This window comes from Ciona robusta, chromosome 13 (assembly GCF_009617815.1).
Source record: "Ciona robusta chromosome 13, ASM961781v2".
Taxonomy (NCBI): Eukaryota; Metazoa; Chordata; class Ascidiacea; order Phlebobranchia; family Cionidae; genus Ciona; species Ciona robusta.
The window spans coordinates 1,877,171-1,892,113 of NC_143247.1; the positions used below are offsets into that span (position 1 = coordinate 1,877,171).

The 14,943-nt window shown below is 32.2% G+C and overlaps 1 protein-coding gene across 4 annotated transcripts in view; it reads right to left on the reverse strand.

The window, feature by feature from the left end:
• The window catches only part of LOC149725723 (epidermal growth factor receptor-like), a 46,055-nt gene that overhangs the window by 16,120 nt on the left and 14,992 nt on the right, over positions 1-14,943 (reverse strand). For 3 of the 4 annotated variants that reach the window (XM_089891754.1, XM_089891752.1, XM_089891756.1), the window contains 11 exons: positions 13,667-13,821; positions 11,371-11,439; positions 10,133-10,254; positions 9,426-9,567; positions 8,653-8,766; positions 7,533-7,665; positions 6,796-6,813; positions 3,824-3,897; positions 2,826-2,980; positions 2,236-2,416; positions 1,658-1,810 (listed from right to left, as the gene is read on the reverse strand). In XM_089891754.1, coding sequence (XP_089747880.1) covers positions 1,658-1,810; positions 2,236-2,416; positions 2,826-2,980; positions 3,824-3,897; positions 6,796-6,813; positions 7,533-7,665; positions 8,653-8,766; positions 9,426-9,567; positions 10,133-10,254; positions 11,371-11,439; positions 13,667-13,821 — 1,316 coding nt within the window. The remainder of the gene's footprint in view (positions 1-1,657; positions 1,811-2,235; positions 2,417-2,825; positions 2,981-3,823; positions 3,898-6,795; positions 6,814-7,532; positions 7,666-8,652; positions 8,767-9,425; positions 9,568-10,132; positions 10,255-11,370; positions 11,440-13,666; positions 13,822-14,943) is intronic. The other variant, XM_089891753.1, reaches the window with a different exon arrangement.

Sequence of the window (14,943 nt, forward strand, 5' to 3'; positions counted from 1 at the left end):
GTGTTTATATAAGTTAAGTTGTATTTGACTGACACTTCAGTATTTTTACAACTATTTTTTACAAAGCGTAAAAAAAACATAAATCAGTTTACAAAAATGTTTTAAAAAAATTTTTTAAAAAATTTAATAATGAGAAAAACAACACTAAAATCTGCCAAAATTGCGTCAAAACTCTACCGCATTATGACATCATAAAATAGCACTATGACACCACAGGGAAGGCATTCGCACGCGAGAATCTATTAGATGTTATGTAAATAAACAGGTCACTCAGATTAAATCAGAGCTTTATCTTTTGACGTCATGATTTATATCTATATGTTGACGTATCTAAAGAATTTGACAGAAAGTTCAATCTCAGAGGTCATATGCACACTGCCGAGGCATGCGTCGCTGATTTAGGCACCTTATGCTCGCTGTCAAGAACTTGAAATTTTTTGTTTTTTGTAATTTATGTTCACAGTTAAGATATACTATGAGCGTCTTCTTATACACCCGACACACATGGTGTATTCATACACCTCGTGCTCACTGTTGAGTTATAACATGGGTGTCTTCTTATACACCAGACACACATGGTGTATTCATACACCTCATGCTCACTGTCGAAATATTACATATTTCATTAATATACAAAATACCAATTACAAATTTTCACTTAACTTCTGTATACAAAAAAAATTGTCCTATAATATTAAAATATTAGTATAATATTAAAACAAGCTTAAAAAATCAGGTAAAAAAACGACAATTTATAATCTATTCACAAATTTGCTATCTGTATATTGGTATTGTGGTCAACATTGCTTTTAAGACTTGGATAAAATAACGTCATTCAAAAATTGCGTGTTTTGACAAAAATGCCAATAACTATATAGTAGGGTGGGGGAAGATGGGACATCTTTAGCACATAATATCCAAATATCCTGATCGTGTTTTAAACAATTAACAACGGTCTATAGAAGTCGTGAGGATACGGTTTTATAATTCTTTGAATGTTCTTTGTGTACTACAAAATGGGACGAGAAAATAGAATAAAAAGGTGTCCCACCTTTCCCATCCTACTATTTGTAGTTCTGGTTCATTAAAAGTATGGGGAAAATAGACTGATTTTGTCATAAATAGTTTTAGGAGAATTTAAGCGAAAAATGAGAATTTAAATAAATGATATTTAATTACTTTGCGTGGTAGGGCAATGACAGTCGTTATAACATGGGTGTTCTGTTTCTTACACCTCGTGCCTGCTTAAAAGTTACCACCTATGTAACTTTGTGGGTGATTGTTTTTTTACTATTGTTCTAGTAACAGAAATTACCCACAAAGTTACATACGTGGAAACTCATAAGCGGGCACGAGGTGTATGAAACAGAACACCTGTGTTTAAACGACTGTCGTTGCGCTGCCACGCATTGATAAATAAGTTACATTCATTCAATCAGATTTTTGAGTATTATGCTTTTCGGTATTATTTTCAAGAACATATAAAACCAGAAAAAAATGTATTTTAACGAGTGTCTTTACCCCGTAACGCAAAAATTTATTCATAACTTAAAAGCAGGCATGAGGTGTATGAAACAGAACACCCGTGCTATAACGACTGCCCTTTCCCACCACAAAAATTAAACTTAAAAATTCATTCATACACTTAAAAATGTACCTCCATCTGCAAAAGTGATGCCCATTTCTTTATGACAAGTTGATAAGCAGGTCCCATTAAAGGAGAAGTTTTTGCACTGTAAACACTGTGTTGGCCCAAAACCCCAACAGCCGTTTGAGTTACATTGTTCATCGCATAAGCTGCTGACATTGCCTGTAAAATAATGTATGTCCGAAAAAATAATCACCCACAAAAAATCCAAAAAAATTAATCACCCACAAAGTAACATACATGGTAACTTGTAAGCTGGCACGAGGCGTTAAACCGGTGTGATAACGACTGTCGTTTTCCGGCCACGCGAGGATAAAGTATGTGAATGAATGAATGAATGTAAATTGGTTTATCCTCGCGTGGTGGGGTAATGACAGTCGATAAAACACGGGTGTTCTGTTTCATACACCTCGTGCCAGCAAATAAAAAAAACGTTTTTTTAACCACTGTCTTTTCCAGTCCTTATGCTCTCTGTCGAGTTAAACCATGGGTGTCTACACCAGACACACATGGTGTAGTCATACACCTCATGCTCGCTGTCAAGCATTAAAACCAAGTCCCTAATACACAAAACAGCATTTACTTACATTGAGATGCAGGCTTGTTTTTCCTTAGCAAAATCCCGTTCAAAAAACCACGGTAACTTTGCGGGTCTTTTATCATAGACGTCCAATTCACCGCTTTGTCAAAGCATAAATTTCGTAAGTAACCAATATAGACGTTGCCGTGGTTTATGGCTCTGAGGGAACGGAAGCCAAGAGACTGGATCTGGAATGAAATTGCTGTGAGTTTCGATACACCTCATGCTGACTGTCGAGTAGCGATTTCGGCGATTTTTTGGTGGGGTGTTTTTGCATGTGTGCTTACTTTTGAGTTGTAATATGGGTGTCTTCTTATACACCAGACACACATGGTGTATTCATACACCTCATGCTCATTGTCAAGTTATAACATGGGCGTCTTCTTATACACAAGACACACATGGTGTATTTATACACCTCATTCTCACTGTCGAGTATCGATTTTGGCGTTTTTTTTATGTAATACTCAAATCTATGAGAGTCCTAAAGATACGATTTAATTTACTTTGAGTTTTCTTTGTTTACTACCAAATGGACCAAGAAAATAGAATAAACGGGGCGTCCCATTTTCCCCACCCTATTTTCTATTGCTTTACCTGCATCAGATAGGAAGGCCCATTTGCATGCACATTGTCTTGAATAACTAATGCAGCTAAATCTTTATATAAATTAAAGCCATCAATTTGTTCCAAGTTTTCAAAAATGGAAAAGTCCGTCAAGTTTCCCGGCCAGGAAACTATTTTGAGATATCCTGTGCAAAAAAGTACACCTTATGCTCACTGTCGAGTTTTTATAAAATTCGTAGCATATGTTTATATTGTGCTTATTGTTGAGTTGTAATATGGGTGTATTTTTATACACCAGACACACATGGTGTATTCATACACCTCATGCTCACTGTTGAGTTATAACATGGGTGTCTTCTTATACACCAGACACACATGGTGTATTCATACACCTCATGCTCACTGTTGAGTTATAACTTGGGTGTCTTCTTATACACATGGTGTATTCATACACCTCATGCTCACTGTTGAGTTATAACATGGGTGTCTTCTTATACACCTGACACACATGGTGTATTCATACACCCCATGCTCACTGTTGAGTTATAACATGGGTGTCTTCTTATACACCAGACACACATGGTATAAAATGTATTTAATTTATATTTATTTTGAAAATATGTGGCTTCAAATTAAGACCTCAAATTTCTTACTTATGGCTTAAATATGTGGCCTAAATTTTAATTTACAGCTTTGAAAAGATGGCTTTTAACTTGCACGCTTATATTTTCTGCTTAAACAGACATATAGTCGTAAAAACAGATAAGAAATCAAAATAAACAACCAAATAACATGAAAGGTTTTTCAAACGGAAATGTTTATTAGTTTATCGCTTTAAGTTATGCTATCTTTATGAGATCTCAATGTCCGTGACAAAGGATTGCCAGTGTTGCCAGGTTATTTTTTCAGTGTTGCCAAAAAAAATTTTTTTTTAATTAAGAAAACTTCAAAAAAAAATTTGCATATAATTACAGTTTCATAAAAAAAATTTTTAGGAAAAAATTAAACAAAATTTTAATATAACTGACCTGTTATAACTCTTACAGATCTAAAGACTTCTAATTGAGATATATTCATAGGTGCCAGCCCTGTATGGTTGTCACTGTAATGTAAAAAAAGTAGAATTAGATATAGTTTTGGGGTTGGGGTAATGTTATAGCATAGTTGTGCTTTCCATGCGTTCATACACCTCATGCTCACTGTCGAGTTATAACATGGATGTCTTCTTATACACCAGACACACATGGTGTATTCATACACCTCATGCTCACTGTTGAGTTATAACATGAGTGTCTTCTTATACATCAGACATACATGGTGTATTCATACACCTCATGCTCACTGTCAAGTTATAACATGGGTGTCTTCCTATACACCAGACACACATGGTGTATCATACACCTCATGCTCACTGTTGAGTTATAACATGGGTGTCTTCCTATACACCAGACACACATGGTGTATTCATACACCTCATGCTCACTGTCGAGTTATAACACGGGTATCTTTTTATGCATCATACGCAAATATGTTACCAACCATGTTATAACTTAACAGTGAGCATGAGGTGTATGAATACACCATGTGTGTCTGGTGTATAAGAAGACACCCATGTTATAACTTGACAGTGAGCATGAGGTGTATGAATACACCATGTATGTCTGGTGTATAAGAAGACACCCATGTTATAACTCAACAGTGAGCATGAGGTGTATGAATACACCATGTGTGTTTGGTGTATAAGAATTAAAAATCAAAATTATAACAAAAGTAAAACAATAAATGTAACAAAACATAGGTAAAATATATATTAATAATATCGAACAAAAATAAACAAATTTCAATCAACAAAATAAAAAAAAATAAAAAATTTAAAATAAAATTTAAAATATACCAAAAACTGTTTAAAATAAAATAAGCAATAAGCGATTTTTAAGCAGTTTTTCTACAAAAAAAAAAATATATATATACAATAAAAAAGTTTTTAACGAAAATGAAATCGAAATAAAAAAACAATTATGAAAACAAATACAGAAATGTGTTTCTTGTGTTTTTTCAAGCATTTTTTGTTCCGTTTTCTTTCAAGAAAACTAAAATAATAAAGTTTTTAACAAAATTATAATCGAATATACCAAAAATGGTTCAAACAAATATAGAAATGTGATTTTTGTATGTTTTTCAAGCAGTTTTTCTTTCGTTTTTTTTTAGCAACTCAAAATAATAATGTTTTTAACAAAAATAGAATCGAATATACCAAAAATGGTTCAAACAAATACAAAAATGTGTTTTTTTGTGTTTTTTTCAAGCAGTTTTTGCCACCTAGCCACACACGATGCGTTAACATTAAGCTCTTAACGCATATTTACGTTAAATCTGATAAAAAGGAAATTCTCCTTTCGCCTGTCAGGCTTAAAAGAGCGGTTAAGTTATGTTATCATCAGCATTCTGTGTTTTGGAGGAACTCTGGAAGTACAGGCACAAGACCATGCAAAAGAAATTATAAAAAAATAACAGATTTTGTAAAAAAATAAAAAAAAAGTTTAAACTGCGAAAAAATTTACAAAAAAAAAAACGAGAAAAATAAAGTATTGTAAAAATATATTGAAAAAAATATTTTTATTGAGAGGAAAAGCTTCCAAAAATTGTAAAATGACGAGAAATAGAAAACAAATGTTAAACAAACAGATAATTTTTTACAATAAAATCCAGCTATAATTAAATTTAGTATGAAAACAACATAAATAAAACAATTAAAAAAAATGTAAACCAAAAAAAAAATTCAAAAAAATGTCAAAACAAATGAAATTTTTTCATGTTAAATTTTGACGCTTTTTTGAGCGTGAAAAAATATCTAAATTCATTCTTACAGCTGTTACATTTAACAATGTATATAGCAGGGCTTTTAGCAAGTTAATAAGGAATAGATTGCGGGCTTTTTATGTCTAATTAATTCAATTTTAATTGAACAGGTGACCTTAACCTCGGGCGGAATGCGGCGTTCGCTAAAAACAGTTGAAAAACACAGCAAAGAATTTAAGTTTAAAAAACCGTGTAGACGGTAATTAAATTTCGGATAAATTTATCGTTTTTGCTCAGAATTTCCAATTTGTTTTGAGTAATTTATTACGTAATACTAAGAAATACACAGTTTAAGTATAACTAGAACCATTTTCAATCAAATTTTAGGTTTTTTTTTAATAGAACCGGTAGTTTTTTGTTGATTTTACTTAAAAAAGCATGATTTTGGGCCAAAATTAACTAATTTGGGTTAAAATAAATGTGAAGTTTGCATAAAAAATGAAGTTTTTTGATACTAATAAATACACAGTTTAAATATAACTAGAACCAATATCAATCAAATTTTTTTGGATTTTTTTTATAAAACCCGTGTTTTTTGCTGATTTTACTTAAAGAAGTATGATTTTGGGCCAAAATTAACTAATTTGGGTTAAAATGTGAAATTTGCTTAAAAAATGAAGTTTTTTGAAACTAATAAATACACAGTTTAAATATAACTACAACTAATTTCAATCAAATTTTAGGTTTTTTTAATAGAACCGGTAGTTTTTTGTTGATTTTGCGTTAAAAAAACATGATTTTTGGCGGAAATTCACAAAATTCGGTCGAAATATATGTGAAATTGCTTAAAAAATAAAGTTTTTTGATGCGTTTAGAGAATTCGCAATCAAAAACCATGATTTTTGTATTCACCGTCAAATGCAAGAAACAGTGCTTCTCAACTCGTGGGTTGCAAACAAAAACTTGCTCAAAATTTTATTTTCTTGAAATATATTTTAAAAAGTACGACAGTTCAAAAAAGTCATTTAAAATTTATTTTTAAAAAATTTTTCGCCTTTTTTAGAAAACGTTTTTGGATTTTTTTGAGTTGCATCTAGGGAGTTGAGAAACACTGTTAAAAATAGAAGGCATCTTTGAATTCAAAGTTGCCAGTAATGCCAAACAAAACATTCATGTAAAAAATACCCATTCATATACTTACAACTTGTGCGGTTTAATTCTGGATAAAATTCAGACTTAAATAAATGAATGAATGTGACTTATTCATCCTCGCTTGGCGGGTTATGAAAGTCGTTATAGCATGGGTGTTCTGTTTCATACACCTCGTGCCAGCTTACGAGTTACCATGTATGTAACTTTGTGGGTGATTATTTTTTGGGAATTTTTTTATGTATGGCTGATAATTTAGACAACCCATTAGTGACCACTCGGTTGAAGCAATTGCCGTTAAGTGTCTTGCCCAAGGACACATACACCCACAATGGTAGCAGCGTCAAGCCTTGAACCCATTACCTCTGGGTTACAAAGAAAGCAGTGACAATTTTCATGATAACGATTGTCACATAACTATAACAACCCCACAAACAAATTATCTAGAAAAAACCTCATAAAAGCTTTTTGAATATTCATCAAAAAGTATGAAAAAAAATGACAAAAAAATCGGTAAAAAAAATCAACCCAAAAAAGTTTTTGTCATTATATATATATATATATATATAGTAGGGTGGGGAAGATGGGACACCTTTTTTTTCAATTTTCTAGCCCATTTGGTAGTTAACAAAGAACATTCAATGAATTATAAAACCGTATCCTCACGACTCCCATAGACTGTTGCTAATTGTTTAAAACAGGATCAGAATATTTAGATAGTATGTGCTAAAGGTGTCCCGTCTTCCCCCACCCTACTATATTAAATTTTCATGCAAAAAATATAGTTACCCCACAAAAACAAAGGACTGGAAAATGAGATTCCCTTTAATGATATTACACCCTTGAAAATAATGTACGTTGCTTGAGTTGACCGTACGAATGTTCGCTAGCGGGCCGTCTTGATGGTTTACGCCGTAGCATTCTGTGAATGAAATAGGCAAATGAAAAATGAGTAAATAAATGGGCGAATGAATAAATAGAACACTGTATTCTATAATTATATTAAATAAATGAATAACTTAATGAATGAATGAATAAAGAATTAATTATAGATATAGATAAATAAATAGGTAAATGAAAAATGAGTAAATAAATGGGCGAATGAATAAATAGAACACTGTTTTCTGTAATTATAAAAAATAAATGAATGAATGAATGAATGAATAAAGAATTAATTAAACAAGTCAGTTATTTCATGTAATGCCTAAACAAGTCAGTTATTTCATGTAATGTCTAAACAAGTCAGTTATTTCATTTAATGCCTAAACAAGTCAGTTGTTTCATGTAATGCCTAAACAAGTCAGTTATTTCATGTAATGCCTAAACAAGTCAGTTATTTCATGTAATGCCTAAACAAGTCAGTTATTTCATGTAATGCCTAAACAAGTCAGTTATTTCATGTAATGCCTAAACAAGTCAGTTATTTCATGTAATGCCTAAACAAGTCAGTTATTTCATGTAATGTCTAAACAAGTCAGTTATTTCATGTAATGCCCATACTACTCCTGTCAATCAAATTAGATACATGTCTTATTACAGTACAAACCACAATGGTAGCAATTAAGTATCTGAAACACTTAAATACAGGCGGCGTAGCACTATACTTAACAAGCCTGCCTTTAACTTAGAGGTTATAGGTTCAAGGCTTGACGCTGCTATTGTGGGCGTATGTGTCCTTGGGCAAGACACTTAACTGCAATTGCTCCAGCCCAGTGGTCACTAATGGGTTGTCCAAATTGTCAACCACAAAAAAACTTTTTAAAATTGAAAAATCACCCACAAAGTTACATACATGGCAACTCGTTAGCGGGCACGAGGTGTATGAAACAAAACACCCATGTTATAATTATAACTATTGTTTTTGCCCCGCCATGTGAAGATAAGGAATCTCATTCATTTAAACGCATACCTTTATCACCACTACAAAGTTCATCGCTACATTGAACACATTTCCCGGTACCATCATTATGCAAACCACGGCGACAAGATTTGACGCAGCCGTTGTCCTCTACTAACAAGTTGCCTGGAAAAAAACAAACCAATGTATTCGAATGTGTTTTTGTTTGATTGACTTCCCAAAAGTTTCGTATGTATGACGATCTCGTACGCAAATGGGGGCAAACATAGTTTGTGTCGTCTATACTTAAACAGCCGAAAACACTTCTCATAAAAAACAGTTTAAAAAGATGCGTGTGTTTTAACAACTGTTGTTTTGTCGCTATATCCTGTCTTTTTGTTTAAAATATTTCTAAATTTTCGCTACCGTTATCGAAGAGACAATGTAAGTTATTATTATTATTATAAAAGTAAGGAATCAACGGCAAAAAATTTTTTTTTCCTAAAATCATTTTTTAATAACACTCTTAAAAAAAAATGCTAAAAATTATATATATTAATCTCATCCTGCTTCTTGAGGAAAAAGGAGAAGACAAAGTTAAGGAGTTTAAAGTAGGGTGGGGGGAGATAGGAGACCTTTTCATTTTGTTTTCTCTTTCCATTTGGTAGTAAACAAAGAACATTTAAAGAATTATAGAACCCTATCCTCACGACTCCCATAAACTGTTGTTAATCGTTTAAAACACGATCAGGATATTTGGAAATTATGTGTTCATGGTCTCCCATCTTCCCCCACTCTACTATACTTTAAAAAATTATTAAAAAATTTTCGAAAAAATGACCTACTTGGGCAAGCGTCCACGCAATGGTCGTGATAATGAAACTTGAAATGTGGATTTGGGATATTTCGCTGCGTCAGTGGGTCATATATACGAGCAGGGGGGCAAGTATATTCACAAGCACCGGTGTTGTTCACATGGAGACATGTCTAAAATGAACAGAAATAACTTGAATGAGTGTGAAAAATTTCCTATGGAGTTTTATGTAGAAATTTTTGTGATTTTTTTATTGAGAAATTTGTTGTTTTTTTGTGTAATGAATGTAACTTATTTATCTTTGCGTGGCAGGGTAATGACAGTTGTTATAACACAAGTGTTTTGTTTCATAAACCTTATGTCCGCTTACGAGTTACCATGTATGTAATTTTTGGGTGATTTTTTTTACTCTTGTTTAAGTAACAAAAATTTCCCACAAGTTACATATGTGGTAACTCACAAGCGGACACGACACGCATGGTGTATTCATATACCTCATGCTCACTGTTGAGTTATAACATGGGTGTCTTCTTATACACAAGACACACATAGTGTATTCATACACCTCATGCTCACTGTCGAGTTATAACATGGGTGTCTTCTTATACACCAGACACACATAGTGTATTCATACACCTCATGCTCACTGTTGAGTTATAACATGGGTGTCTTCTTATACACCAGACACACATAGTGTATTCATACACCAAAGCATTTATGTTAAATTTTTAAACTTACGATGCAGTCTTTATCACTTGGTCCTGTACATCCAGACGCACATTCAATGTCGCAGCAGTCTTCTCGCGCTGGTCCTTTACAACGAGCGTTGCCGCATTGTTCCGAGCAGATGGTGGATGTCACTGGTAATGTATGTGTTAAAGGTGTTAGGCAGTGAGCATGAGGTGTATGAATACACCATGTGTGTCTGATGTATAAGAAGACACCGATGTTATAACTTGACAGTGAGCATGAGGTGTATGAATACACCATGTGTGTCTGATGTATAAGAAGACACCCATGCTATAACTAAACAGTGAGCATAAGATTCTTATATAAAAAAGCAAAAATTGGTTGTTTTTTTCCATAAAAACCGCTAAAAAACATTCAAAAACGAAATGCCTATCAAAAAGTCACACTGGCAAACACGTGTAATGGATAAGAAGTAATTTCCTCTAACAACAGGTTATGTAACCAATTATGGCAGATTAAGATGGCAAACTGGGCACGGATACACATTCGTATTTTATCAATGGCTTTATCTAGTATTATATTACAATAATTTATAATTTAAGCGAAATAATTCATTTGTATTTAAAAAAAAGGTTAAATTTTAAGGGGAATAAATAAAAATGTTGTTTTTTTTACATTGGCTTTAATTTAAGCAAAATAAAACCTTTGCATTTTAAAAACTTGGTAAATTTTGGGGGAATTAATAAAGAAGTTTTTATTCAATTAGCTTTAATTTGAGCGAAATAATAACTGTGTATTTAAATTAAATCCATTTGTTAAATTTCTAGAGGGAAATTAATAAAAAAAGGAAATTATAGATTTTTGCAACTTATGCTTTCTGCAAAGAGTTATTTTATGTAGTGTATTTTTTTAATGGATTTGTTCATACACCTCATGCTCATCATCAGGCTATAACATAACATTTTTGTTGGGTGTGTTTTTGTACAAAAAATATGTTTTGCTAAAAAAAAATACAAAAATTATTCAAATTAGTGTATATAGATAAGTCTCAGGTCCCATGGTATACCTCACTGTAGGACCTCACCCATAAAAAAGACAAAGATACATAAACATATTAAAAAAATTTTACCTAACTTATTTAATGCACAGTAATAGTAAAAACCATAGCAACAAATTTAGAAATTTTAAAATTGCAACACTGCAAAAAGTTTTTTTAAATTTTTAAACGGCAACACTGCAAAAAGAGATTGTAACATTTGATAGCAGGTTTATTAGTGGCAACTTACACACTTGACACATAGATGCCCCGCGACCCCAGCAACCGCCACCGCCACAAGTATCGTCACAACTCCCACCTGCAAAAAAAGTTACGTAATTTTAGTTTTTATCAATTTTTCACATTTTTGAAAGAAACTTGAGAAGTTTTAGCTACATGTATTGTTGTTTTGAAAATGTTTTCAGGCAGTTTTTCACATTTTTGTGATTTTTTTTAATTTTTTACACTTTGAAAGAAATTTTGAGCAGTTTTAGGTACATATTGTTGTTTTTCATGTAGTTTTTTCACATTTTTGTTTGTTTTTTTTAGATTTTTGAAAATTTCTTACAATTTTAAAACCAACCTTTAGTTTTTTCATTACCGTTATACATTTTTATCAACAATTAAAAATTTACAAACATTTTTTTTGATGTCCGATTTCATTAAACTATACTTTTTATGAGAAAAGCCTTTATCCTTACCAACACCATCTAAAAATACATAGCTTTTTAACGTAGGCTTTATAAACGAATATAAACAAACTGTATTGCTTAAGCCATAACTTAAGCTAGTCGTACACAAATATAGTCAAGCTAAACCAAACTAATGTCGTATTAACGTCAAGAAAACGCGATTAAAATTCAAGCAACACGCTTTAAGATTGATAAACAAGATAGAGATAAAAGTTATCTTTATTTTCGGATAAAAAAAACAGAATTTTTGCTTAGTGTGTGGCATATATTGTTTCGTGCTTTTGTTTTGATATTTTTTGATTTGGTTTATTATGGTAATTTAATATTACATAATGACTTACTTTAAAAAAATTGATTTAATGAATGAATGAATAAATGTAACTTATTTATCCTCGTGTGGCCAGGCAAGGATAGTTGTTACAACATGGGTGTTCTGTTTCATACACCTTGTGCCTGCTTTTAAGTTACCACGTATGTAACCTTTTTGTGAGAACTTTTTTGCTGTTTTCTGTGTGGCTGAAAATTTAGGTAACTCATTAGTAACCACTGGGTTGGAGCAATTGTCGCCCCCAAAAAATACTCACCCACAAAGTAACATACATGGTCACCCGTAAGCTGGCAAAAGGTGTATGAACACCCGTATTACGACTCTTGTTTTCCAGCCACGGGAGGATAAAGTAAGTTACGTTCATTCATTCATTCATTCATTTAAATGCTAATTTTTTGTAATAAAATATTTTTTTCTAGTAGAAAAATAAACCTAAAAAATAAGAAAATGGTGCCAAATTACATGACTTACCAAACTGCAGATTAAAATTTAAATAATTTAAAGAAAAAAGCATTAGTGTAACATGTTTTAAAATCAATATATGCAAGAAAAATGTTTTGCCAAATTACGTAATAACATGTGCTAAAAGATTGAAAATTTTAATACCGAGTGCCTAAAACTTGATGTGGATATTTGCTTAAACTTTTTAATGTAACTCACTTTATCCTAGCGTGGCCGGAAAATGACAGTCGTTATCACACGGGTTTAACACCTCATGCCAGCTTATTAGTTACCATGTATGTTACTTTGTGGGTGATTATTTTTTTTTGGATTTTTTTTATGTATGGCTGATAATTTGGACAACCCATTAGTGGCCACTGGGTTGGAGCAATTGTCGTTAAGTGTTTTGCACAAGGACACATATGCCCACAATGGTAGCAGCGTCGAGCATTGAACCCATTAACTAATGGTTACAGACAGGCGCGCTAACCACTACGCCATGGCGCCGGACACATTTTAACATGTTTTTTTTACAATTATTTTATTATGGTTTTACACTAAATTTTTAAAAATGTTTTTACTGCGATTTTAAATGTGTTTTATTAGTATATTTAGTAGTGTTTATAAAGTTTTTTTAAATTACAATTTTTCTGTAAATATATCTATATATGGTTAAGTACTGTCAAAAAATAATTTTGAAACACTACTAAAAAACATTGCCAGATACCGTTGCAAAACACTGCTAAACCTGTAAAACAAAATACTGACAAAAAACTGCTAAATAATGTAAAAAAATGTGAAGCACTGCTAAAAAATATTGTGAAACACTGCTGTAGAATTTAATGTATGAATGTAACTTGCCTTATCCTCACATGCCTGAAAACGACAGTCGTTATAACACAGGTGTTCTGTTTCATACACCTCGTGCTCGCTTACAAGTTACCAAGTATGTTACTTTGTAGGTGAGAATTTTTTTAATTTTTCAAGCTTTTTTTAAAGGTCCAAAAATTTTTTAAAAGTAATAAAAAAATGTGAAACACTGGTAAAAATGATTGTGAAACACTGCTATATGTTCTAATACTCACAGCTTGGGGGTGGAGTGTCTTCCAGTGAGACCCGGTACATATTTCTGGTTTCTTTACGTAATATATCGTCCCAGTTGATTGTATTGGTGAAACATAGGTGATTGTTTCGTTTCATTTTGACGCCTCCGCTCACAATTTCCGTTAAAGATTTGAGCCTAGATGGAAATGGAATAGATAGATGAGTTTTGGGCTGAAAATACACCTCATGCTCACTGTTGAGTTATAACATGGGTGTCTTCTTATACACCAGACACACATGGTGTATTCATACACCTCATGCTCACTGTTGAGTTATAACATGGGTGTCTTCTTATACACCAGACACACATGATGTATTCATACACCTCATGCTCACTGTTGAGTTATAACATGGGTGTCTTCTTATATACCAAACACGCATGGTGTATTCATACACCTCATGCTCACTGTCGAGTTATAACATGAATATCTTCTTATACACATGGTGTATTCATACAACATATGCTTATATTATACATAATATCAATTTAAAAACACATGAAAACATTTAAAAACTTTTCCGTTATTAGATTTCACTTAGAGGAAAGGTATTACGTATAAACTTTGCCAGGTGGAAAAAAATCTATATAGCACAGTCAGCTTAAATTTTAATTTAATTATTTTGAGTTTTAATTTTCCCAAATTGAAGTCCTGTTCCGTTAGGTGTCAATAAATCGAAGCAATATTGCTGGAAAGGCTGGGACTTGAACCTATGCCCTTTTGGTTTGGGATGAAATTAATATGGATTTTAGTTTTAAGTAAAGCATCTAAAATTAATGTTTTTTCGGCTGAAAATGATTGAAAGTTACTGTGTTTTTCTATATTGGTTTAACAGTTTGTTTTTTGCTGTTTTAAGCCCCCATATATATACATGTTTTTTAATTCTAATTATTGGCAAATACATACACACGATTTAATGTATTATGTTTGACAACTATGAGTGTAACTGTATTTTAACAATGTCACCCCAGGTTTTACCCTGCTGTTAGGTGTCTATACAAAAAGCAGAGCCAAAGTATATTGTATTCGCCACATTAATCAATGAGGTTTCCTATGTTTAACAACAATAAGTGTAACTGTGTTTTAACAATGTCACTCCAGATTTTGCCCTGCTGTTAGGTGTCTATACAAACAAGCAGAGCCAAAGTATGTTGCATTTACCACATTAATCAATGAGGTTCCCTATGTTTAACAACAATGAGTGTAACTGTATTTTAACAATGTCACCCCAGATTTTACCTTGCTGTTAGGTGTCTATA